Source organism: Hypanus sabinus, chromosome 27, assembly GCF_030144855.1.
Source record: "Hypanus sabinus isolate sHypSab1 chromosome 27, sHypSab1.hap1, whole genome shotgun sequence".
Lineage (NCBI taxonomy): Eukaryota > Metazoa > Chordata > Chondrichthyes > Myliobatiformes > Dasyatidae > Hypanus > Hypanus sabinus.
The window spans coordinates 7,974,794-8,002,376 of record NC_082732.1 but is presented as its reverse complement, the minus strand read 5'-3'; the positions used below and the strand labels follow the sequence as shown (position 1 = coordinate 8,002,376).

The following is a 27,583-nucleotide window of genomic DNA, read 5'->3' as shown; positions in this document are numbered from 1 at the left end:
TTTCCCATAATATCAATAAAAGTACATATCAGACATTGCAATTGTTAGTATAGCATCATATTCAAAGAAAGAACATTTAGATTTGCAAATAAAATCAAGTGTAAAGTGGCAATAGATTATGAAAGAAAACTGAACAGCTGAATGGGTGGTATCATGAAACAGATTCTGAGAGTTTCAAGGAACAATCTAAAGCAGCAAAAGACAAAATGTGTACATCTCAAGGTTGTCTAATCATGGTGAAGGCCAGTAGTATGTTTTTCTGGTAGCCAACATTGACAACAAATTCTCAGCTCTTATAAGACCAGAGGAGCAGAATTAGGCCATTCAGTCCACTGAGTCTGTTCCGCCATTTCATCATGGGTGATCGCAGATCCCACTCAACTTCATATACCTGCCTTCTCACCATATCCTTTGATTCCCTGACCATTCAGGAAATGAGTGACTTCCACCTTAAATATACCCACGGACTTGGCCTCTACCGCAGTCTGTGGCAGAGTATTCCATAGACTCACTACTCTCTGGCTAAAAAAAATTCCTCCTTACCTCTGTACTGAAAGGTTGCCCCTCCATTTTGAGGCTGTGTTCTGCAGTTCTGAATACCCCCAACATACGAAACATCCTCTCAACATTCACCCCATCTAGTCCTTTCAACATGAGATCCCCCCCCCCCCCCCCACATTCTTCTGAATTCCAGTGAGTACAGGCCCAAATCTGTGAAACTCTTCTCATATGTTAACCCCTCCATTCCCGGAATCATCCTCGTGAACCTCCTGTGGACCCTCTCCAATAGTAACACATCCTTTCTGAGATACAGGGCCAAAAACTGTTGACAGTACTCCCAAGTGTGATCCGACCAGTGTCTTATAAAGCCTTAGCATTATCTCCTTGCTTTTATATTCTATTCCCCTTGAAATAAATGTCAACATTGCATTTACCTTCTTTAAAACAGACTCAACCTGTAAATTAACCTGTAAGTCTTGCACAAGGATTCCCAAGTCCCTCTGCACCTCAGATGTTTGAACCATCTCCACATTAATAGTCCACACTATTGTTCCTTTTACCAAAATGCATTATCATACATTTCCCAACACTGTATTCCATCTGCCACTTTTTTGCCCATTCTTCCAATTTAAGTCCTGCTGCAATCACATTGCTTCCACAGCACTACTTGCCCCTCCACCCATTTTCATATCATCTGCACACTTTGCCACAAAGCCTTCAATTCCATTATCTAAATCATTGACAAACAATGTGAAAAGCAGTGGTCCCAATACAGATCCCTGAGGAACTCCACTGGACACTGATGGACAACAGGAAATGGCCCCTTTAATTCCCACTTGCTGCCTCCTGTCTGTCGGCCATTCCTCTCCATGTCAGTATCTCTCCTGTAATGCCAGAAGATTTTATAGTGTTAAGCAGCACCTTATGAAATGCTTGCTGAAAATCCAAAGAGGTGGGTTTAGCTTTTCCAACAATTGATCACAATTCCACCCTGAAACTACAAATTATACAAAAACAAAACAATCCAAATATCTCATCCACTCTCGTGATAGTAGGAAGTTCTGACTGGATAAGCCCCAACTCCTCACCTGCAACTTTCCAGTCTGGATCAATAAAATAATCCAAAGCCAATGGAGGGAATAAAAATATTCAGTCTAAGTTACTTTCTAACATTTCATACTGGCAATATACACAATATCTGTATATAAATATCACAATATCAATATTCTAATTAGTTTCAAAACCTTGTATGGCTTGGCACTTACAACCTCTCTCATTGACAATGGAGTTCCAGTCCCTATACACCTCTCTTCCCCACCCCCACCCCAATCAGGAAGGCCTTAAAGCTCCCTGCTTCATTCTGGATGAGAGACCGAACCAGCTCCCCTCCACCACCATCCCCCTCCATCTGGCAGAACTAGTTCTCACTGTCAACAATTTTTCTCCAAACCCAAGATGTAGCCATGGGCTCCAGCTATGCCCACCTTTTAATTGGCTATGTGGAATAGTCCATGTTTCACACCTGCACTGGTAACATACTCCAGATCTTTCTACAACTCATAAGTTTCATCAATTTTGCCCCCAACTTCCACCCTGCCTTAACTTTCTTAGTCTATCTCCTCTCTGTTGCTTAGTCTCCACTATTGAAGGCTGTCTAACACTGACATATTTTACAGACCTAATGACTCTCACAGTTATCTTGACTATACTGCTTTCCATCCTTGTCGTTGTAAAAATGCTATTTCATTTTCTCAGTTCTTTTGTCTGCGGCATCCATTCTCAAGATCAGACTCTCCGTTTTAGAACATCTGAGATGGCCTCTTTCAAAATATAGTGTTTGAGACCACCATCAATGCTGCCCTCACATATATTTCTTCCATTTCCCACACATCTGTCTTCACCTCATCCTTCTACTGCCATAACAGGGATAAGCTTCCCCTTGTCCTCACCACCTCAAGAATCAACATATCCAGCACACTATTCCCTGTAACTTCCACCATCTACAATGGGACCTACCACCAAGCACATCTCCCCACATCTGCTTTCCACAGCTATTGCTCTCTACTGTTGTCTATTCATTCCTCCTGATCTACCTCCTGTCACTTATGCCTGTTAGTGGATAATAAATTTGTTGTTGGTGTTGGAAGACTCTTGCTTCAACCTTTCTTCAATACTCAGACATCAAAGATCAGTGTGAGGATTCTTGATGACTGATTCCGCCCAAACTTGAATATGCTTCCATTTCTAGATGACAGAACACTATTTTGGTCATGTCTATAGTGCAACATGATACATAATGAACACAACAAAAAGCAAAGAATGTACAAGCTAAATTTCCATAATCAGCACTGAACATTGGATTAACAAGTATATTTACTAACCTCTTCCCCTTTATCTTCCTATCCCATCTTTCATCTTTTTCAACCCTGCCCTTGTCCTTCCTAAGATGAGTACACCCTCCCTTCATTATTCTTCAGTCTTGCTCTCACTCTCCGTATCCCTTCCTGCAATCTCTCCCTGCTGTAGCTCCGCTGTGCTTCTCCCTTCTCTCCACTTCTTCCCCTCCCCTCTGTTCAACTTCTCCACCACCCTCTTCCCTTCTCGCCTCTGCTCCCCTTTCCCAGGCCGTCCAGTAGTGCAGTCAGTCAAACTCTTTCCTCACAGCTCCAATGACTCAGGTTCAATCCTGCCCTGGGGACGGTCAAAGTTCAAAGTGAACTTATTATCAAAGTATGTATGTGTCACCATACTGTGCCCTGAGATTCATTTTCTTGTACTATAATAGAATCAATGAAAAACTATATACTGACAAACAATGAATATACAACAAACTGCAAATAAAATAATAATAAATAATGAGGTCCTTCCATATGAGTCCTTGAAACTGAGTCCATAGGGTTCAGTGCTGAGATGAATGAAGTTATCTATGCTCGTTCAAGAACCCAATGGTTGATCCTTGTGATGTGGGACCTATGGCTCCTGAACCTTCCTGGTGGCAGCAGTGAGGAGATGATGCATGCAACTTTCTTAAGGATTTTCTCCAGTGATGGATTGGGCTGTATCCCCTGCCTTTTGTAGTTCTTGGGCATTGATGTTTCCATACCAAGCCAAAATCTATTGTTGATTTTGCAGGTTCTCATTACATTCCTGAGTGGTTTGGCTTGGGGGTTGATAACTACTGTCAGTAGTGTGTAAGGTGAATGATAGCATCTGAGGAGGTTAGTGAAAGAGTGCTGAGAATAAAATGCCATTAGGATAGACAGGTGTTTGCACTCAGTGTCAGCTGAGAGCTGATTGTGGATTTCAGAAAGGATAAGATGAGGGAACACAAACCCATCTCACTGGGGGATGAGAAGTGAAGAGAGTGAGCAATTTTAAGTTCCTGGGTGTCAATGTCTCTGAGAACCTAACCTGGACGCAACATATTGATGCAGCAATAAAGGCGGCAAGTCAGCGGCTATATTTCATTCGGAGTTCGAGATTTGGTTTCAAGATTCAAGATTCAAAAACTTTGTCATTCTAACCGCACATCAGCTCTGCAGGGCAGAATGAGACAGCGTTTCCCAGGGGCAAGTGCAATCATAACATAAATGCAACACTAAATAATAAACACAACAATAAATAGTAAAACACAACAGCCACATGTCGGTTAAAATCAAGTTATAAGTGTCCAGTGCAAGCTGAAAGTGTCCAAAGCAGAAACAGGTAGAGCAGCTATTTAGCAGTCTGACTGCCTGTGGGAGGAAGCTGTTTAGTAGCCTTGTGGATTTTGTTTTGATGTTCCTGTAACGCCTGATGGCAGAAGAACAAAGATTTTTTGGAGAGGGTGTGAGGGGTCTTTAGTACCGTGTCTTCTGGCGGCATCGACTCTGAAAGAGGTCTTGGACAGAAAGTAAGGAGACCCCAATAACCTTCTCTGCTCCCCTAACCACCCTCTGCAAGGCTTTTTTGTAGGCAGCACTGCAACTGGAGTACCAGGTTGTGATGCAAAAGGTCAGCACACTCTCAACCACTCCTCTGTAGAATGTAGTTAAGATGTTAGTGGGGAGTGATGCTTGTTTAAGTTTCCTCAGAAAGAGCAATCTCTGCTGGGCCCGTTTCACAATCCCAGTGGTGTTCCTGGACCAGGTGAGATTGTCTGAGATCTGCACCCCAAGGAACTTGATGTTTTCCACTCTCTCCACTGTGGAGCCGCTGAGACCGTCTGAAATCACATAAAACACTGAAAACTTCTACAAATATATCGTGGGGAGCGTTCTGTGGCTGCATCACATCTGGTATGGGGAGGGGGAGGCACAAGATCGAAATAAATTACAGGAACTGGTAAAATTCGTCAGGTCTATCAGTCTCCGTAGCATCCAAGATATTTTGAAGGAACGGTGCCTTAGGAAGGCAGCGTCCATCATTAAGGATCCCCACCACCTAGGACATGCCCTATTCACGCTGTAACCATCGAGAAGGAGGTACAGAATCCTGAAGGCACTCACTCAGCGATTCGGGAACATCTTCCTCTCTGACATCTGATTTCTAAATGAACATTGAACCCATCCAAACACTACCTCTATTTTTCTGTTATTTGCACTGCTTATTTTAACTTCCCATTTAATAGACAAATAAATATATATAACTCATTTTTTTCTATATCATGTATTTCATTGTACTGCTGCCGTAAAGTTACTAAATTTCACGTCGAGAATTTCCTTCCATTGATACTGTTTGACCTGCTGAATTACAAATCGCAGTGTGTCTAAGTGTCTCAAACACAGGAGCTGTATCTGACTTCTCTGGCTGCTGGCTCCCTGTGTAAAATAAAAATCCCCTCTGATCCTTTTTATGGACTCCTTCGGATGTCCTCTCGTTTTTTTTATATGCTCTAAGTGCCCCTCTCTCCAACCCCCGACTGATCTTGCCCCAACCACTTGCTCTATCATCTCTCGCCGGCTGTCAGCTCTGCCCGGGCTCCCATCCCTCCGCTCGCCTACCGCCCCTCCTCCCCAACCAATCCCGATCGCAGACGTGGGCGGGGCCGACGGCGGATTGGCCGGCGCCGCAGTCAGTCTGGCGCCGGCCTTCCATAAAGCCGAGCGGCCCGGCGCGTGTGGTCTTCTGGCTCATCGTGGAGCGGGCGGGCGGGCGGCCGGGCGTCTGTGCCTCCACCACAGGCAACCAGAGCCGGGCGGGCGGCCGGTCGGTCGGTCGGTCGGTCGGCCCCTGGGCATCAAGGGAGACCCGAGCAGCTCCGGCTGACACCGAGCGCACCGGCATCCGGCAATGGACATCATAAAGAGCGGCTGGTTCACTGAGACCTCCACACTGTGGCCGGGCCAAGCCATGTCGCTGGAAGTGGAAGAGATCCTCTACCATCAGAAATCTTCCTTTCAGGACGTGGTCGTCTTCAAAAGGTCAGAAAATTCCAGCCGTTTTTTTGGGAAGATTACAGCGGGTAATGAGTCATTTGTAAATAGGAAGGGAGTGAAATGTCCTTGTGAGCGGTTGTAGTAGAATCAGTGCAGGTTAGGCCCGGTCGAAGCTGACACCCGACCACCCGTGTAGGGGAAATCCCAACCTTACTAACGTGCCCAGAGCATTCAGTCGCATCTGCTTTTGTGTAGCGCCATTGACGTGGCAGAGACGTCCCGAGGTGATCGAGTATAATCTGCCTCGGAACCCCTGTTTGGGCTAGCTGAGAAAGCTTGGTCAATGAAGTAGCGTCAGGAAGGTATTTCTTAGTGGGTCTCGGGGTTGGTTCTAGGGTCAAAGGCCTAGACCTCTGTAACCAGTGGTTGCATTGGCTTGTCAGAGAGGTTGAAATCAGTGAAATAAAGTTATGACTGGAAGTTAAAAGGGAGGCAGTTATTAACGGTGGAGGGTAGGCGTGGGTTTAAATCTGAAATGTTTGGGTCGGAAGCACAGTATTTTGGCTCTTTATAGAGAGATACCTTGAGGATGCCAATTCTATACAGAAAATCCATTTGCATTGCATGTACCCTGCAGGTAATTTTTATAATAATTTTCAGCATGAAACAATTCTGTGTACATTGAATCTCATTGTCATGAACCTCTTCTGAACCCTCTCAAATGTCAGCACATCCTTTTTTAGATAGAGCCCCAAAACTGCTCACAATACTTGTGGCCTCATCAGTGCCTGATAAAGCTGGAATAATACATCCTTGCTTATATATTCTAGCCCTTGAGAAATAAATGCTAATGTTGCATTTACCTTCCTTACCAATGACTCAACCTGCAAATTAATCTTTTGGGAATCCTGCATAAGGACTCCCAAGACCCTTTGCACCTCAGGTTTTTGAATTTTCTCTCAATAGAGAAAATAGTCCGATTTTATGACCTATCAAAGTGCATGACCATACACTTCCTGACACTGTATTCCATCAGCCACTTCTTTGCCCATTTCCTAATCTGTCTCGAGTCCTTCTGTAGTGCCTCTGCTTCCTCAACACTACCTGCTCCTCCACCTCACTTTGTATTGTTTGCAAACTTGGCCACAAAGCCAACAATTCCTTTATCCAATTGATTCCAATTCCCAACTCTTTCTCTGTGGTCCAGGAAATTTGACCTTTAAACATACAGCTAGCTCTTTTCAGAAGTTATTGCATCTCTTCATCTCAAAGCGTAGTGAAAAATGATATCTAGCAGTAATTTTTTAAAATCTGTTAGATTCCTCACTGTTAGTTTTTCTATTTACATTACATTTGTGTTCTGTTGTGTAATTTGAAACTGTTTATTCTATTTATTTTATAGGCCTTCATCATTATATAGCCTTAACAAATCTCTTTAATTTTTGTCTAAGAACTCCAGCTTTCCTGCATTTCATGCAGTGGTGCTGTTTTAATGTTGAAGTCTAATCTTGTAAATGTCGACACTCCCTTTAAAGCTTTGATTTGTATTACTCCAGCTGAGGCATAACCGATATTTTAATAAGCGTTTAGTGTAGCTGCCTTGCCATTGTCCTCACTTAAACCACCAATCTTTGGCTTTTAAGGGGCGATCTTGGTTTGTTGCACTACTTTTCAAGAGCTTGTATACGTGCACCCAGATTTTAATGTCCTGGCAACAACAACACAAAATTTTAATTTCCTGGAATCATTTTAGAACTGGAGTTTTTCCACCCACTTTAGCTGTTGTATGTCAGCCTACATAAGTCAGTGCTGAAATGAGATCCTTCTCAAAGTTTATTACATTTATGATTTGTCATCACTCCGTACCCATTCAGTTTATCAGCTATTATGCATTTAATCCAAAGTAGCCAACTGAGAGCGACTGAATGAGATTTTTTAAGAACAGCATTGATTGGAACATTTTATAGAAAAAAATCTTGCACCCATGCAGCACAGAAACAAGACCAATTGTGACTGTGCCAGCCGCCAACACCCAGTTACTTAATTATTTACTCCTGTTATGTGACTGGTATTTTGGGTAGCAATGAGGGTCCTCATTTCTGCCTCTTTGTACTGCACCAAACTGTTTTTTTTGTCCCATGTTTTCTCTGCCCTTCATGGGTCCAATGAAGGAAGTTCTGTCTTAATGGAGTTGGCCTTTCTTCTCGTCAAGTGCCATTTACACCAATCTTACATAAATCCCATTTTAAAAAATTCTTCCCATTAATTTCCCACAGATTCTACCACTCAGCTACAGGGGCAGTGGCAGTTTATGATGGCAAATCAACCTACCATCCCTGCATCTTTAGAATATGGGAGGAAACTGGAGTATACTCTCAGTTACTGGCAACACATCGGCACCCAGCACCATTGCTGCAGGGAAACTGTATTAGGATGGGAAAATAAGCAATTGTCATTATTATGGAAGTTACTTAAGACTTTGAAATCCATTTTGGAGAGATCATCTAGACTATGGACATGTACTGAAACAGATTTGATTCCAAACAATTTTGCCAAAATATTTTACTTTAACCAGTGGCTTACCATTGTTTATTGCTGCTGATGTGAATGAGCTCCGATGTGATACAGTGCAGATGACAAGTATTAGCTTCCCAATTTGTCTATGCACTTGCATTCGGTTTTGCAATTAGTTGTGGCACATGCTGGGGAGTAGAGATGTGTGTGTGTCCCACATCTTGCGCACATCTTAAATTATAGCTTGATCAAACCATGTGTTCTTCCTTCAGTGTTGTCCCATCTATAATATTATTTGAAACAACAGTGACAGAACCTGGGTTTCTTGACTGTGCACCCGGTTTGTAATCTGTCTGTCCTACTGATCGTTCAAACCATTTCAACTTGTTGGCCTGTTTATTCTCTAGAGTATAGACCAATCAATATGAAGCTCAAATGTTAATGACTCTGGTAGTTCATTCACTTAAATGAACATCAATATAAGTATACAAGAAGCTCAGAAGTAGATGGAAGTGCACTTTTGAGAAAGTTCCCAGACTTCACTGGAGGCATACGTTATCTCCAAAAATTAAGAATTTTTAATGAAAATGTGTGGCCTATTGTATTCTGTCCTTCATGTTGACCCAGCATCAGGAACAGAGTAAATAAGCTTAAGAGACAGATTTCTTCAGATTTTGTGCTGATGAGTTCAATTTGAATAATGCATGTATTTATTAATGTTTGATTTGTGGTATTAATTATCTTGTTTTTCTCTTTCCACTGAGTTCTTCCTGTACATGGCATGCTAATTCGTTCTCTGTCACAGATTATAGCTGAATCAGCAGAAATATTCCATGACTGTTTATTTGCCAGTTCAAGCAGTATTCACAGTACATTAAAGAATAGATTTTTACTGACAATTGTTTAGTACAGTCTTTCTTTCCTGCAACAAACCTTGTGCTGATTTGAGGGAAGGGTGAGGAGGCAATTAACATGCAAAGCTATTATAAGAGGAGCAGAAGCAACACCCAACATTTTGATTGTAGGGTTTTAGATGGGGTAGAGAAAAGAGAAGGGTGGCTTTGAGGGTGTGATGAAAGGAGCAGAAATATCTTTGAAGAGGTTGTGTACGATGCAGGACAAATGAAACAAATACAAACACAGTAGTGTATGGAACACCCTGGTTTCCTTGGCTGCGTAAATCTAGGGAAGACGCTCTCAAGTCCCACCAAACTCATGAGACTGAGCCCGCTCGTCTCACCCCAAACCCCGGTTTGTGTGGATACTGTGTAATTTGCTATCCTGTTACAAATTAGTATCACGAAATAACAGGGCACTGCATATGATTAAAGGAATTGCATTTAAAGGTTCAAAGGTACAATTTACTGTCAGAGAAATGTATACAATATACATCCTGAAATGCTTTTTCTTCACAACCATCCACGAAAACAGAGGAATGCCCCAAAGAATGAACAATTAAATGTTAGAACCCCAAAGATCCCCCCCAGTTCCCCTCCCTCTGTGCATTAGCGGCAACAAGCAACATTCCCCTCCCTTCCTCCACAAGCAAATGAAAAGCACCGGCACCTAGTATTTGACATACCACAGGTTCACTCTCTCCCTAATAAGGGAGAGAGAGGTGTCTCTATTTTCCCACTGAGCAGGAAGACATAACAAACAATTTGCTGGTTTACGATGTTAAAAGGCTGAAAGCAGAACAGAGCTGCTAAATGAAACCTACAGCATAACAGTAAAGATGTGAACCAGGGCATTACATATATCTGGTAAGAGAGTTGCTGATTAGCAATGCCACACCTCCACCTCTTTTGCCTCCCTGCCTGTCCTTTTTAAAATGTCTAACAGTCATTCATGCCCTTGAGTCATTCAAGTCGCTGCAGTGGACACTGCATCATAGTTCCATGTTTTGATCCACGCTGTAAGTTCATCTGCCTTGTTTATGATACTGCTTGATCTCAAACCATCAGGCTGAGTGCATCTTTGCTCTATCATCTGCTTATCCATCCTCTCAAAATCCCTACAAGCTGTCTCTACATGTGTGCCAACTGCCCCATCCTCTGCCTCTTCAGTTCAGTTCCCACCCTCCTGCAAATCTAATAGCACTGGCAAACCTCTCTGCCAGGATATTGGTCCCTCTCGGATTGGAGTGCAACCCGTCCTTTTTGTACAGGCCACAATGATCCAGAAATCTGAATCCTTGCCCACAGCATTAATCCTTCAGCCACACCTTTATCTGCCACTTTATTCCATATTATTCTCTACCTGTGCTTGCTGTTGCGTGGTACAGGCAGGATTACTACCTTTGAGGTCCTGCTTAGCAGCTTCAATTCCTACTCCCTCTATTCTGCTTTCAGGGCCTCCTCCTTTTTCTAACTATGTCGTTGGTACAACACCCTCTGGCTGCGCTCAGCCTCCAATTGCAGGATATTGTGGAAGCATTCAGAAACATCACAACCCCTGGCACCTGGGAGGCAAACTACCATCCGTTTTTCTTTCTCGTGCCCACAGAATCATCCATCTGTACCTCTAACTATAACATCCCCTTCTGAGCCACAGTGCCAGATGCACAGCCATAGTTGCTTCTCCTGAGTAGGTTCCCCCTCTCCCCCCAACGGTGCTCAAATTGGAGGAGTATTCGTTGTTAAAGTGAACGGCCACGGGGTGCTCTCCACTACCTGACGCTCTTTTTCCCTCTCCTGACAGTCACACACTTACCTGTCTCCTGTGGCCCTGATGTGACCACCTGCCTGTAGCTCCTATCTATCCCTAACAAGCCAAAGATCACTGAGCTGCAGCCCTGACTCAGTCTCTAAGGAGCTGCAGCTCGATTCACTTGGCACAGATGATGCCATCAGAGAGTCTGGAAGTCATGGATATCCCACATCTGACACAGAACAAGAAACCTGCCTTGCAGTCATACCCACTATTAAAGGAAAAAAGAGATATGAAAGTAACTTACCTCCTTACCTCACTGAAGCCCAGATGAGCCAAAGCCCTACTACTCTGACTTGTGCTACTCCTATGGCCGCTGCCTTTTATCCCAGACAAGCTACTGCATCTGAGCACTTCTCCCAGTCGAATCTCCTGTGAAAGAAACTCTATGCTTACTGCACACAATTAGATTAAAGTCTGTAGTATTCTCTTAAAATTGATAATTAAAATATTGCTTTTCTTCTATGCAGCAAAAGCTATGGTAATGTGTTGGTGCTGGATGGTGTGATACAGTGCACCGAAAGGGATGAGTTTGCGTACCAAGAAATGATTGCAAATTTAACCTTGTGCAGCCATCCTAATCCGAAAAAGGTAAAGTTAATACGCTTTTTACTTGTCAAAAGCTTTGGGTAATGAAAACGTCTCCTAAATTTGACATTGACTTTAAAGAACGTACTGGGGGAATTGGAGAACAGTAAGTTGCTAAGATGTGATGGCCTGCCCCAAGAAAATTCCATTGTTTCTTGAACAGTTTTCACAGTTTGGAAAGTGGTGAGTATAAATCTGCTATTTAAGAAATGATAGAAAATAAAATATTGAACCTTGGATCAATTAACCAGAAAACTCTGGTTGAAAAAGCTAATATATTATGGATAAGGTAACAGGGCACACGAGGGGGAACAAGATGGCTGATATCAATTTTTGAAAGGGTAATTGTGTCTGTCAACTTTGGTTGTTTTTGAAGTTGTACGTAGCCTGATAAAGGGAAATCATTAGATGTTGGATATCATGACTTTCAGAAAACATTCCTTAAAGTGCACGTGGAAGATAATTAAGTAAAAAATTCCCCATTAGTAAAATAAAGTGGGAAAATATTAATGCCAAAAAATTTTACATATCATTTGCTGATGGTGACCTAAAAGGAAACACCACATTTACCAACTGTCTTAATGGAGTATGCAGTATGCAAGACCTGTTGCACCCACATTGCACTAGATCCTTTTTCACATGGCAATACATGGTGTTACATATTCAGGCAACAGTAAATATATGAGTTCGGCAAGGGTTTTTTTTTTTACAAACAACACGTTTATTAAACACAGAAAACAAACCCCCCCAAAAGTAAACAAACACTAACGTAACCGGAAACAGCTGCTGTGCGGCAGCCCAAACAGTTCTTAAAGCGATATTGCAAAAACAGTTCTTTAAAGTGGTATTGCCAAAAGTTCGATATGCTCACAGTCCATTTAAAAGGAGAGACTTTATAAGACGATTTAAATTCTCTTTCACGTCGCTTGCTTCGATCCCCGACGTCGAACTTCCCACGAAGAATTTACGAAATGAAACGGCTTAAAGGCACTGACCTTTCCTTCCTCACTATCCTCAATCCTTTCTGGTAAACCCAGGGATTAACGCGAGAATAGTCAACGAAATCCTTCCAAGTAAGAATCAAACAAAGGTCCACCTGTTTCACCGTAGAAATTGATTCTCCTCGATCTTTAACTCCCGAACTTCGATCTTCACTCTCCACTGATTTCTCGAACTAGCAGAATCGTAAAGAACCTGCTGGCAATGACCTTTTAAACTTTAGGCATTAGATAAAACTTCATCTTTCAACTAAACTGCGTCATCACATTAAATCACGCAGTGGCATGAAGTCAACTTGGCAAATCCAGCCACGAACTGCCCCTCCTCACAGGGTGGGGTCTTCCTTTTATAACCTGAAAAAAAAACCTGTCACATGATCTCTACTGGCGGGAAAATGACGTCACTCCACCATCACAAGACCATCACATCAAGTCCAGTACAGCTTCAACCCCAGTCACATGACAAGGGTACCACTGTCATGTGTCACGAGTACGTAACACCTCCCTCCAAAAAAAAACATTTTTGGTCTGACAAGAACAAAAATTTTTAACAATTGCTTACAAGAAAAACAATTTTATAACATACACAATATACAATACCATCATATAACAGCTTATAACTCACAATACAGCAGGAGTGTTACAATTGAAAAAAAACCACTCCAAAAAAAAATTACAGTGTACATTCAACATCGAGATAGACAATCAGCAACCACATTATCTTTACCTTTAATATGAGTTATCACAATATTGTACTCTTGTAACATCAAACTCCAATTTAATAATCTTCTGTTTTTGTTTTTCATCTTACTCAGAAAAACTAACGGATTATGATCAGTGTAAACAATAAGTGGTTTTTGAGTTGTACCAACATATACTTCAAAATATTCCAAAGCTAAAACAAGAGATAACAATTCTTTCTCTATTGTCGAATAGTTTCTTTGATGCTTATTAAATTTCTTAGAAAAGTAAGCTACTGGATGATCAACCTCATCACCCTCATTCCTTTGCATTAATACTGCTCCTGCAGCCTCATCACTAGCATCCACAGCCAATGAAAAAGGTTTTTCAAAGTCAGGTACCTTAAGCACAGTTTGTTTTCAATTTTTCAAATGCTTCTTGACAAGGCACTGTCCACACAAACTTCTCATTCTTCTGCAGAAGGTTAGTTAAGGGAAGGGCAACATCAGCAAAATTCTTACAAAATTTTCAATAATATCCTACCATTCCCAAAAACCTTCTGAGAGTTTTTTTCCCCGTTGGAGTCGGAATCTCTAAAATTGCCTGAACTTTTGCCTGAACAGGAGCTACCCACAACATAACCAAGGTAAGTCACAGTGGCATGTCCAAATTCACTCTTAGCTAAATTAATAGTTAAGTTAGCTTTTGAAAGCCTTTCAAATAATTTCTCCATCGCAATAATGTGTGCTTCCCAAGTATCATTTCCTGTCACTAAATCATCAATATAAGCAACAGTATCTTTCAATCCCTGAATCACAGAGTTAATCATCCTCTGGAAAGTACCTGGGGCATTATTCATCCCAAATGGAAGAACATTATACTCATATAACCCAGATGGAGTTACAAATGCTGAAATCTCTCTACGTCTGTCCGTTAATGGAACACACCAATACCCTTTCAATAAATCAATTTTTGTAAGGGACTTTGCTTTTCCAACTTTATCTACACAATCATCTACTCTAGGAATTGGATATGCATCTGTTTTTGTTACAGCATTCACCTTCCTATAATCCGTACTAAACCTAATAGTACCATCTGGTTTTGGCACCATAACACATGGCGAACTCCAATTCGAGTTCGAATGTCTAATAATATTATTCTCTAACATATATTCAATTTCTTTCTCAGCAAGTTCACATTTTTCTATGTTCATCCTATATGGATGTTGTTTGATAGGTTTGGCATCTCCAACATCTACATCATGTGAAGCTATAGTAGTCCTTCTCGGAACATCTGGAAACAACTCCTTATATTTAAAAATTAACTCCTTCATCTGTTGTTTCTGCTCTAGCTGTAAATGTGCTAATTTCTCATCAATATTTTCCAGAATGGTTGAATTTGGTAACCTAACAGAAACAATGTTGGATTTAGAATGAAAGTCAGATGAATCATCTATCATGTTCCTAGTTAAATCAAACTCATTCTCAGTAACCACAACAGTCACAGTATCAGATTGTTTCTTAAAATGTGGTTTTATCATATTTATATGGCAAAGTTGTGTTGACCTTCTACGATCTGGAGTTTTTATCACGTAATGCACATCATTGATTTTAGACACAATTTCATAAGGACCATGAAATCTAGCTTGTAAAGGATTTGTCTGCACTGGGAAAAGAACCAACACCTTATCTCCAGGCTTAAACATCCTCATCCTAGCTTCTTTATCATACCAAGTCTTCATTTTCTCCTGAGCCAACTTTAAATTTTCCTTAGCTAAGCTACAAGCTTTATGTAACCTATCCTTAAATTTCAAAACATAGTCCAACAAATTAGTGTGTACTTCCTTACTAATCCACTGTTCTTTCAATAAAGCTGAAGGTCCTCTAACTCTATGCCCAAACACAAGTTCAAATGGACTAAAACCTAAAGATTCTTGTACCGATTCCCTTACTGCAAATAAAAGTAAGTTTATACCCTCATTCCAGTCACTTTCATTTTCCACACAAAATGTCCTAATCATATTCTTGAGGGTAGAATGAAACCTCTCCAAGGCACCCTGCGATTCTGGATGGTATGCAGACGAAGTGATTTGCTTAGCTCCCAATTTATAAACTATCTGTTGAAACAATCCAGACATAAAATTACTGCCTTGATCAGTTTGTATCTCCTTAGGTAATCCAAAATAGTCAAAAAAATTTATAAGGGCCTTTGTCACATTTTAGCTTTTATATTCCTAAGTGGTACTGCCTCTGGAAACCTAGACGAAGTACACATGATAGTCAACAAATATAGATAACCAGTTTTTGTCTTTGGTAATGGACCAACACAATCTACAATAACTTTAGAAAATGGTTCACCAAATGCTGGGATAGGTTGTAATGGAGCTACTGGTGTAACCTGATTTGGTTTACCCACAATTTGACAAGTATGGCACGTTTTACAAAACATCGCCACATCTTTTCTTAGACCAGGCCAGTAAAAATGTTTTAAAATCTTGTCCACGGTTTTCCTTACCCCTTGATGTCCACCTAAAGGCACACTATGAGCTAAAGTCAAAATCTCATTTCGATAAACTTTCGGGACAACTACCTGGTAAACAACATTCCAATCCTCACTTGCAGGAATTGTAGGCGATCTCCACTTCCTCATCAACACTCCTTTTTCCAAGTAATATCCTACTGGCACCTTCTCAATTTCACTACCTAGTAAAGCTTGCTCTCTTAATTTTATAATCTCAGATTCTCTATTCTGCTCTGCTATCATCTCCTTCCGAGACAGAGATAAATCTTTATAGTCAGACTTACTCCAAGAATCTTGTTCAAACAACGAAGATAAGAAAGTCTCTGACACATCCTCAAAACTCGAATCCTGAGTTGAACAGTCCTGAGTAACTACCTCATTCTGCGCATCAACCTTTTTAGCCATAGCTCTAGTTACAACACAGGAAGAATCTGTGTTAGAATTCAACTCTGGTTCCTCTGACTCCATTGTCAAATGCACTTCAGGAAAAACTTGTCCACCTGCCAAGTCATTACCTAACAATAAAGAAATATCCTTCACAGGTAAGCTATGCTGTAATCCTACTTTAACAAATCCTGTAACTAACCCTGACTTTAAATTTACTTTATGTAAATGTACAGGCATAAAATCACTCCCAACACCTCTGATGTAATTTACCTCACCAGTACCAGACTCTTCATTAAACTTCAACACACTGTCTAACATCAGTGATTGAGAAGCACCAGTATCCCTAAAGATTTTTATTGGCACCAGAGCAGATCTTTCTTTCAAGGATACAAACCCTTCAGTTATAAAATGATCATATCCCTTTCTAACTTGGGCAGACTCTAACAAAGCCTCATTTGTGTTTATCAAACCCTGTAACTTTACAGGTGCTTCAGTATGTTGCACACAAGCATCTGGAACTGCTTCCTTCTCTTTCTTTTTCAATTTGAAACAATTAGCTATTACATGGCCAGGCTTCTTACAATAGTTACAAATAAGACCAAACTGTCTTTCCTTCACAGGCTTTCCTTTCTCATTAACCTCTGATTTAATTTCTGATTTACCTTGAGTCTCCATGTTATTTTGCCTCTTAAAATTTCTGCCCTGAGGAAATTTATTCTTATGGATTAAAACATACTCATCAGCTAACCTAGCACAGTCCTGCAATTTATCAGTATCCCTCTCATTTAAGTAGGTCCTTACTTCAACAGGAATGCTTCTTTTAAATTCCTCCATTAAAATCAGCTCTCTCAATGTATCATAGTCCCCATTTACATTTTTAGAAGAAACCCATCTCTCAAAACACATTGCTTTATCATAGGCAAATTCCACATAAGTTTTTTCCACAGACTTTTACAAATATCTGAATCTTTCCCTATGAGCTTCTGGGACTAATTCGTATGCGTTTAGAATATGCCTCTTCACAATATCATAATCAAGTGCTTGCGCAGCAGTTAAAGCTGTGTAAACTTGTTGTGCTTTACCTTTAATTACACTCTGTAACAACACTGACCATTTATCTTTCGGCCACTCTGACATCCGAACAATAGTTTCAAAATGTTGAAAATATCTTTCCACTTCTGTTTCACTAAATGGAGGGACCAATTTAATTTCTTGACTAGCAACAAACGGTTTTCTTGAACCGGAAGACTTGATTCCCAGACCTTAATTCCTCCATTGCATAGTCAAAATCCCTCTTCTTTTGATCCATCTCCAATTTACAATGCTCCAAATCAGCTTTACTTTGTTCCAACCTCATTTGTTCGATTTGCAACTGCATCTCCAGATTACTTATTGGAAACGACTCTAAAACCGAATCATCAAAAACACCCGAATCCACATAGTGTGACGCGATTTTCCTCTGTATCACAGCCTTAGATGTGGTCTGCAAAATACCTTTAAGTTGCAATCTACCAGCTATCTCAAACACCTCAGTTTTTTTCGCCTTCGCCAACAACTCCGCATCTGGCAAAGCTAGAATCTTATCAATATTCATTGTTGCCGAATACCACTCACAAGCCAATCACACAAAAGAACCGAGTATTCTCCTTTTCCAAAACACCGATTCAAAAGTTAGCAAGCATTTAAACTCAAACGATCCAATCCGGACGCAGCCCCCATATTTATGTTACGTATTCAGGCAACAATAAATATGAGTTCGGCAAGGGTTTTTTTTACAAACAACACGTATATTAAACACAGAAAACAAACCCCCCAAAAGTAAACAAACACTAACGTAACCGGAAACAGCTGCTGTGCGGCAGCCCAAACAGTTCTTAAAGCGATATTGCAAAAACAGTTCTTTAAAGTGGTATTGCCAAAAGTTCGATATGCTCACAGTCCATTTAAAAGGAGAGACTTTATAAGACGATTTAAATTCTCTTTCACGTCGCTTGCTTTGATCCCCGACTTCAAACTTCCCACGAAGAATTTACGAAACGAAACGGCTTAAAGGCACTGACCTTTCCTTCCTCACTATCCTCAATCCTTTCTGGTAAACCCAGGGATTAACGTGAGAATAGTCAACGAAATCCTTCCAAATAAGGATCAAACAAAGGTCCACCCGTTTCACCATAGAAATCAATTCTCCTCGATCTTTAACTCCCGAACTTTGATCTTCACTCTCCACTGATTTCTTGAACTAGCAGAATCGTAAAGAACCTGCTGGCAATGACCTTTTAAACTTTAGGCATTAGATAAAACTTAATCTTTCAACTAAACTGCGTCATCACATTAAATCACGCAGTGGCATGAAGTCAACTTGGCAAATCCAGCCACGAACTGCCCCTCCTCACAGGGTGGGGTTTTCCTTTTATAACCTGAAAAAAAACTGTCACATGATCTCTACTGGCGGGAAAATGATGTCACTCCACCATCACAAGACCATCACCTCAAGTCCAGTAAAGCTTCAACCCCAGTCACGTGACAAGGGTACCACTGTCATGTGTCACGAGTACGTAACAATGGAACCTTGTCATATGGAGTCTATAAATATCAGAATTTAGAAAAATAAAAAGTGATTGCATTGAAGCATACAAAGTCAGAACAAAACTTGGTAGAGACGAAGCAGTGGTATTACTGCATATAGGGGTGCCCAGAAACCTGATGTCAAAGTAAAGATTGGCAATTCTCAGAGCGGGTGTGGAGAAATTTCTTCACCTCAAGGTCAGTAGTTTTTGAAATTCTATACTCGTGGCTGTAGGTACTCAGATTTTTAGATATTAAGAGAATCAAGGGATATTGTATTCATAAAGTCATTCTGAGGTAAAAGGTCAGCTGTTATCTTACTGGGTAGTTGCAAGAGGCAAAATTTAAATCTTAAATTGAGACAGACTAACCCTGAATATTGATCTTGCTTGTATGATTTTGCAGTTTAAAACAAGTCAACCCACACTGCTAAATGTTCACTAGATGTTTCGAAAAGATACAAAATTCACTAAACCAGTTGAAATTTGTCTATGTAGAGCAGTGAACTGTTGGAATTCCAAAATATTGAACATTTGGTTTGGTGTGTTATCTTCCATTGTGTCTATAGCGATCCAATCCTCTAACTGCATTTTACCTTTCCAATTGCCCAATTTATTTCATGCTGCTTTTGATGCAGTTTCTTTAACTGTGGCCTTTTTAAAATAATGCCAACACAATAAATAGTTTTTCACTGATTGCATATAGTGAGCATGGTAAATACATGAAAGTTGTCAGTTGATTCTCTGACTGCCTATACAGTATGCATTTTATGCAATATGTAAGATGTACTTTAGCTTAAAGATAGTCATAGAGCACAGAAACAAACCTTTTGGCCCATATCCCTCCAAATCTTTCCTATCCACATACCCATCCAAGTCTTAAGGGGCAAAAGTTTAGGGGTAACACGAGGGGGAACTTCTTTACTCAGAGAGTGGTAGCTGTGTGGAACGAGCTTCCAGTAGAAGTGGTAGAGGCAGGTTCAGTATTGTCATTTAAAGTAAAATTAGATAGGTATATGGACAGGAAAGGAATGGAGGATTATGGGCTGAGTGCAGGTAGGTGGGACTAGGTGAGAGTAAGCATTCAGCATGGACTAGAAGGGCCAAGATGGCCTGTTTCCAAGCTGTAATTGTTATATGGTTAATGTACCTGCAATGACCCATTCCTCTGGCAATTCATTTCATAAACTAGGTGGGGGAAAATGTTGTCTTTTGGCTTCAGATAAGTTGTCCTAAAATGCTCCGCCACTGACACCTCCTTTCAGCCTCTTTTCCCAAGGGTAGGTCAAGATATGCCTTCTCCCTAGGGCCTTCAACATATTGGTTAAGGTAACTTCTCTGAACACTTAACAAATTACACCCCATTTAAGGCGTCTTGAGTTATATTTTTTGTGCAACTGATTTTACTGCTATCTTGTATGTGCAGTATGACTATTAGTATCGTGTTTTGTATCTTGGCCCCAGAAGAATGCTGTGTTGTTTGGCTGTATTTATGGGGATTTGTGTAAGGTTGAATGACAAGTAAACTTGTACTTTCTCGGGAATTGTGTTCGGATGCCTTGCAATTCCTGTACCAGATGGTGATGCAGCTGGTCAGGACACTGTAACAATTGATTAGAATAGGGGTGGAGGGGGAAGGGTTGTGCCTCACTCAACTTAATCTCTTCAGGAAGTGGAGACACTGCTGTGCCATCTTGGCAAAAGGATGACGTTGAGGGACCGGGTGAGATTGTCTGTTATATGCAGTCTCAGAAACTTGGTGCTTCTAACTCTATTTGTAGAGAAGTCCTTTATGTGCAGCGAGGAGTGGTCATCCTGCACTTTCCAATCAGCTCTTCGTTCATGTCCATGTTGAGACTCAAGTTGATGTGCTTCTTCCATTCCATCATTTGCTCTATCACCTCTCTGTATGCTGTCTTGTTGATGAAGCCAACCAGAATTGTGTCATCAGCGAACTTAATGATTCGGTTTCAACTGTATCTGGCAATGCAGTCATGCTTTAGTAGCATGAACAACAGCAGGCTGAGCACGCACATTTATAGAATATTTTGAGGGGTGTGGACATCTGTAAGATGTTCTTTATTCAATGTAATACTTTCAAATTGTAGTTACAATTATAACTTAAGAAACCACCAAAGCTAATGACTTAGCAAGAGCAACACAAATAGCATTGTCAGATGAACGATCTTTTCTGGTGATTGAGGGATGGATTTAGATTGGGGGATGATAAGAGAATTTTGAATTGTTTTATGGAATCTTATGTAAGTACCTGAAAGGGAATTAATTGTTTGAAGTCCTGGTGTTGAAGTATTCTTATCAAGTATTTCACTGAGCTGTTAACACAAATTATGCACTCCGATTGTTCTTAGAGTGGGGATTGCTTCATTAGAGCATCACTTCGCCACTGTTTCAGGCAAGTTATGCCCACAATTTGCTGAAGTTGCCTTTTGGTGTATATTCTTAAATGTGATTAAAATATTTTGTAAATATTGTTTGTCTCTTGATATATTTTAGGTTCTGATAATTGGTGGTGGTGATGGTGGAGTATTGCGAGAAGTTGTGAAGCATTCCACCGTGGAGTCTGTGGCACAGTGTGAAATTGATGAGGTAATGGGAACACGTCCCTTCATGTTGATTACATTTTGAATATCTTTAATGGGACTTGGGGATTGCACACTGGTCCAGAATTTACATTCACTTATGCTCCCCACAAAGATACAGTGGTTTTTGTGCCAAGAGTTTCTGGAATTTTATTATCTGGGAGACATCTGTTCAAAAGATTCTTTGGTGGCCAGCAGCTGATGTCATCAAGTTGGCTAAGCGGTGGATTCATTTAAAGAATATATACAAGCAGCAAACTAGGAGGCAATTTTTAAATAATGTGCCGTACAGGAATTTGTAACCTTAAGTGCTCTAAATGACTATAAACTTTAGAGCACAAGATTAAAAACTGAAATAAAAATTATTTTGAAATATACAGGGGCATTATGATGAGTACAGAAAATTAGACTAGGGTGTATAATTACTGCTCAGTATGAGTTAATTTGCAAAAAAAATCATAAGTGAAATTATCAGTACTTTTGCTTTTGCAGTGGAACTGGGGCATTAGATAGTTTAAATGTAAGTTGCTTAATGATTTCAGCTGCATTAGGATGGAAATGACATCAATACAACCTATTGCTAATTATTTGATCCATGCCAGTGTTTATGCTCCTATAAAAGCCTCCAAGTTGCTTCATAATCTTGTTAACATGTTATTCTTCTGCCTCTTCCTTCACTTGTTTATCCATCATGCTATTTGCACCAGTTATTATGTGGTATTGAATTCTATGTTTTTACCACTGAGTTAGACAATTTCCTCTGAGTTTCCTGCTGAACTGAACTTAGAATGAATCATATGGCTGTCTTATTGCAGAGGTCATATTGCTTATACAGGTGAGGAAAATTGGGAAGATGAGGTTAATGAACTTGAATTAATATTGCCTTATAGTACTATGGTAATAAAATCTATTAATGATCTAATTCGGCATGTGAAGCAGCATTCACAGCTGTTGCATTCCCATAGAGCTTTTCCTTGTTCTTGTTCCTCTTTCACCTGTTCCTACCTGACTTAAATGTTTCTAGCTTCTTCTGATTTTATTTTATGTTTCCAATATGTGCAGTGTTTTGGATTTTTATTCCCAAGAATCTACTGGTTGTTCAGTCAGTTTTCTATTGTCCATCATTCCTTGTGTGGGTGGATGGTGGTCAAATCAGTTAGAAAGGCTGTTATGAGAAGATATAAATTACATCTGATTTCAAGAAAATCATTTATTTTGATCAACTATCAAAACCTACCTGTCTCGTTGCAAAATGTTGAGAAGCTTCACTGGATCTAATGCAAGTTTGTAATTTGCTTAGCTATCACACTGAATTTACTCACAATTAGTTAATCACAATCAACATGTGACAATCATGTTGTAAGGAATAATTAACCTGGAGTGTGGAAGAATGAGTGGCAATCATATAGAGGTATTTTGCCCCTCATTTGTTTGAGACTATAACATAGAGGTCATGGATACAGGGCAAAAGGTGAAATATTTCAGGAGAGTCTGAGGGGGAGTTTCTTAACTCTTGAGTTTGGTGTGAGTGTGGAGTGAGCTGTCAGCAGAAGTGGTTGATGCAGGTTCAATTGTAACAATTACAAGAAGTTTGGATAGATACATGAATGAGAGACGTGTGGGGAGCTATGCTCCCGGTGTGGGCTGGATGGGCCAAAGGACTTGTTTCTGTGCTGTAGTGCTCTTTGACTATAACTCTACAGCAATGAGAAATAGCTGTTAATTATAGTCATTAGATTTCTGATGCTTGTAAGTATGCATTAAGTACGATAGCAAGAAGCTATTATGAATCTCCATAAACAGTTAGTAAAGCAACAACTAAAGTACTCAATTTTTGATGTTCTATTTCAGGAAGCATATAGTATCTTGTAGAAGCTTGGGAAAAAAGACTGTCTTAAAATGATCCTTGATTTAGTCCCCAAGTTAATTAGAAAACATGGGATTGTTCTAATGTCAAAGTTGAGAAGAGATTTGATAAATAATTAAAATTAAGTGGAAGCTATTTACATTGGTAGGTGAGTTGTAGGGGGTGAAGATTAAAGTGCTTAACCAAAAAACCTGTAGACAACCAGAGAGAAATTAAATGTCATCTAAAATTCACTGCCTGAGGATTGTGAAAGTGTAAGTGATTGTGATTTCAAGAAGAAATTATTTAAGTAATTTATTTTTCACGGTTGCCCTACACCAGTTTATTTAAATGGTTCAGAGATTGAATGAAAAGCTGGCGTGGGTTTGATGTGCTGAATTCCTGCATTCTGTATTGAATGATTGTGATTCCATAACCTGTGCTTTGGTGGGGGCAAAGGGGGGGATATTTAGCATGCATAGATTTCTATTTGAGATAATGATTATAATATAATAAAGAAGCTTCTCAGATATTATGAAATGTACTACAGGTATTTTATTTTCCCTAATATAAAAATAGAAAATGCTGCAAGAACTCAGCAGGTTAGGCAACATGTTGTAAGAGTAACAGAATTAACCTTTGAAGTCGTTTTGGTGGGAGCATATGAGTATTTCCAGCATTTTGTTTTTTTTTAATTTAGATTTCCAGCATTTCTAGTTCTTTAATTTTACACTTCTATTTTCCTGTTGGTTTGGTAATTTGTATTGTGTGATAAGGAAGTTGCTGGATTAACTGTATTAAATGCTTTTCCTCAGTCTTCTATGTGGCATGTACTCTGTACAGATCTACATCTCTGTTACTAGTAACTGCATCAATTTTATTAAATAAATTGTGAAGCATATCAGGGCATAATTTCTATGTAATACTGAAATTGTTTTACAAACTGGTGTGACAGAAATATTTCTGCACAGAATCTATTATTCAGTGATCAATTAAACTGTTTGGAAGTGGTTCATTTTAGGGTTATGATAGTTAATTTTATAATAAGTATATTTAATTCTATCCAAGCTGTCCATTTTCTATTTTTTGCATTAATTTTAGTTGTTTTTAGTGAGAAGAATTGAGCTATATGCCTTTCAAGCATTTGTAATTGACTTCAGATTTTCCTTGATCTAAAAGTCATTTTGACTCGGTCATGATATGAATAGATCTTTATTGATGAAATTATTATCCCAACTTTTCCCACAGCCAAAAGTAACCCACTGTTCCTGACCATGCCCTGTTTGCTATTTATTATGCTTACTATTTATTAAGTGAACATGTGACACTGTGGTACAGTTGCATTATCTGAAATTTGTTTTTAAATCTTTAGGATGTAATAAAGGTTTCCAAACAATACCTTCCTGGTATGGCTGTGGGTTTCTCGAGCCCAAAGTTGAAACTCCATGTTGGTGATGGCTTTGAGTTCATGAAGGAGAACCAGGATGCATTTGATGTAATTATCACTGATTCCTCAGATCCAGTAGGTACGAATACTGAAGAGTCTAATTGGCAATGAGTGAAGATGAATGGCTGCTGGATTCCAGCAGCTTTCCTGAAGAAGTGGAAATATTCTCAAATCTTGAGACTTTTGTTTAAAGAGTGAATATTTTGAGAATAACATCTTCCTGATATTTGACAGCATCTCCTGACCTTAATGGAACTTAATAAACTTGTTGATTGAAAGGTCAATTTGTAGTTCTCTGGTCTCTGGACAAAAAATTATTTGGAAGAGCTAGGTTCAGAATATAGTAAATAAATTTATGTCTGTCAGAATAATATTCTTCAGTTGAAATGGAGGATTTTAGAAAAAGCTCAACACATTTGAAAATGCAGTTACTATTACCCAGTGGATGAGCCTACATCAGTCATTGGTGTCTATCATGCAAACTGCTTGTAATTGTTGCCACAAACTGATCCATACTATGATGGATGTAAGATGCCACTTTATGTATTTTGTCCTTAGCTGATTGAACTGTCTGGTTCTAAGTCACCATCATCTTTAAAATATTAACATATTAATTCAAAAATGACTCCTTCTAGTCCTTTAGCCTAAAAAGAACCCTTCTGTTAATATGTAAATATTTCAGTAAAATATTGAGTTATTAATGCAGAAGAAGCTTTATTCAAGTGCAGCTATGTACTTCTGCTCACCAAAGCGGTCTGACTTTAGTGAGTACTAGTTTTTCTAAATTAGCCTGAATTTCTTCAGTGATTTTTATTAGTGGAAGCCTTACATTTTGTGTAAGCTTTGAAGGCTAGATGGTTACTGATTTATTGCTAAAGTCCATAATGTTTAGCACCTGTTATTGCTCCCTTAATTCAGCTATTCTGGGAATAAATCCATTTTCCATTTCTCCACATCAAGAGCTTGTTAATTAAGTCCCACTTATACTTACCAAATTAGTAAGTGGGTGAAAGGGGCACAAGGTCAACTGTATAAATATGAAATATGCTTGTAATTAATGAGCTTTTTAATCTATGCATATCTTATTTGTTCTACAGTCTTGTTAACTGATGTCCTTGCTCTTTTACTTTTCTTTCATCTGACTCCAAGGTCCCGCTGAGAGTCTATTTCAAGAATCATACTATCGACTAATGAAGAATGCACTGCGTGAAGGTGGAATCCTTGGTGCACAAGGTTAGAAGTTGGGTTTTTTTTTGCAAATCGAATTTGTGCTTTATTATGGTTTCCTGATACTCCGAATTTTATTTTTTCTACTTTCCAACTTGAAGTAGAGTGTATAATTAAATCTTGTTTTCTTAACTTAATCATTATTTTCCTTAATAAACTTTTTAAAATGGTTTATCACAGGGATATGAAGCTGTTCTTGTTTTAATTTCCATTTCCCCACTTGATAAATCAAGCTATGTCACCGGGGCCAAAAGAATTAAATTTTAGTGTGATTTTTATTGCAAGATATAGTACAAGTTGTGCATCCTTTATCTGATGTTACAAGGATTACTCCTTAGTAATAATGATCAGTTAGATACAGACAGAATCTGTATTTACTGTCAAGCACAGGTTTCCCCCGCAATCCGAAGGTAGAACGTTCCTATGAGACCATTTGTAAACCGAAATGTCGTAAAGCGAAGAAGCAATTACCATTCCTTTGTATGGGAAAATTTTTTTGAGCATTCCCAGACCCAGAAAATAACCTACCAAATCATACCAAATAAAACATAAAACCTAAAATAACACTAACATATAGTAAAAGCAGGAATGATATGATAAATATACACCCTATACAAAGTAGAAATATTGTATGTACGGTGTAGTTTCACTTATGAAAATTGGGAAGACAGCGAGTCAAAGTCAATTTGGAGAAAAAAAATCGGCATGTACACACATGCATACGCACTTACACGCATGCACAAACAACTTGCCCGCACAAGGTTTCAGGGTCATTGTAGTCTTTCTTGGGGTAAACACACGTATAAAGCGGGCGTCTATTTTTCGTAAAAGCGAAAATCCTCTTTGGTTAGCGAAAACAGGTACTAATGTAGGTCTTTCGTAATAGCGAACATTCGAAAAACAGGGGACACCTGTACCTCTATTGGCTCAGATAACAAACACATGAATTTACACAACTGAACACCTGTGTACACATCTTCTGAGTTCCCCTGTCCCTCCACGAACAGCAAAGGTAATGCCCAGGAAAAGGTCTACACTAACCAGGTATTCCTTGTGGTCCAAATGTGATCTCCATGTGTGCAATGTGTTGTCCTCAATATCAGCGATGGCTGGTCTCTGGAGAGTTGTCACTGCCTGAGTACCTAAAATCCTCTATCTTTACTTTTCCTCATCAGGTCAATCTATGATGTCTCAATTTCTTTGGCTTGAGGTCATCTAACTGACCTGTGTCAGATTCCCATTGGATGTAGCCCAGGGCTACCTGCAATATTGTTTTATGGCCTTTGCCTTCAACTTTGTGCCTCGGGTGACTTTCTTCTATTCAACTCTGAGTGGTTCAAACCAGGTAAACTGGGTCACCCAGACACCGGGCCCATATGATGAAATTATCTAACACAATAAACAGTTTTAGTTTAGTAGATCATCAGCAGAAACTTCTTGTGTCCACATTCATTTCCTCTAATTAAGTTATCCCAGAGCAAGAATCAGTTTATCAAACAGTTCACAAAATAGTGGCTACAAGTACAGTCTCACAAAATGGCCGCCCCCAGTTCTGTTCACTAATTGTAGTTCCTTCTGGTCAGTATTTCCCTCCTCGATACAAAGATATTTATCTTAAGATCATTATCATCTTCATATTCTGTT

At 39.6% G+C, this 27,583-nt stretch overlaps 1 protein-coding gene across 1 annotated transcript in view; it reads left to right on the top strand.

The window, feature by feature from the left end:
• The first annotated feature begins 5,628 nt into the window (after positions 1–5,628).
• The window catches only part of srm (spermidine synthase), a 36,599-nt gene continuing 14,644 nt past the window's right edge, over positions 5,629–27,583 (top strand). The window contains exons 1-5 of the mRNA XM_059951706.1: positions 5,629–5,903; positions 11,552–11,672; positions 21,334–21,426; positions 24,638–24,791; positions 25,862–25,945. Coding sequence (XP_059807689.1) covers positions 5,773–5,903; positions 11,552–11,672; positions 21,334–21,426; positions 24,638–24,791; positions 25,862–25,945 — 583 coding nt within the window. The 5' untranslated portion in view covers positions 5,629–5,772. The remainder of the gene's footprint in view (positions 5,904–11,551; positions 11,673–21,333; positions 21,427–24,637; positions 24,792–25,861; positions 25,946–27,583) is intronic.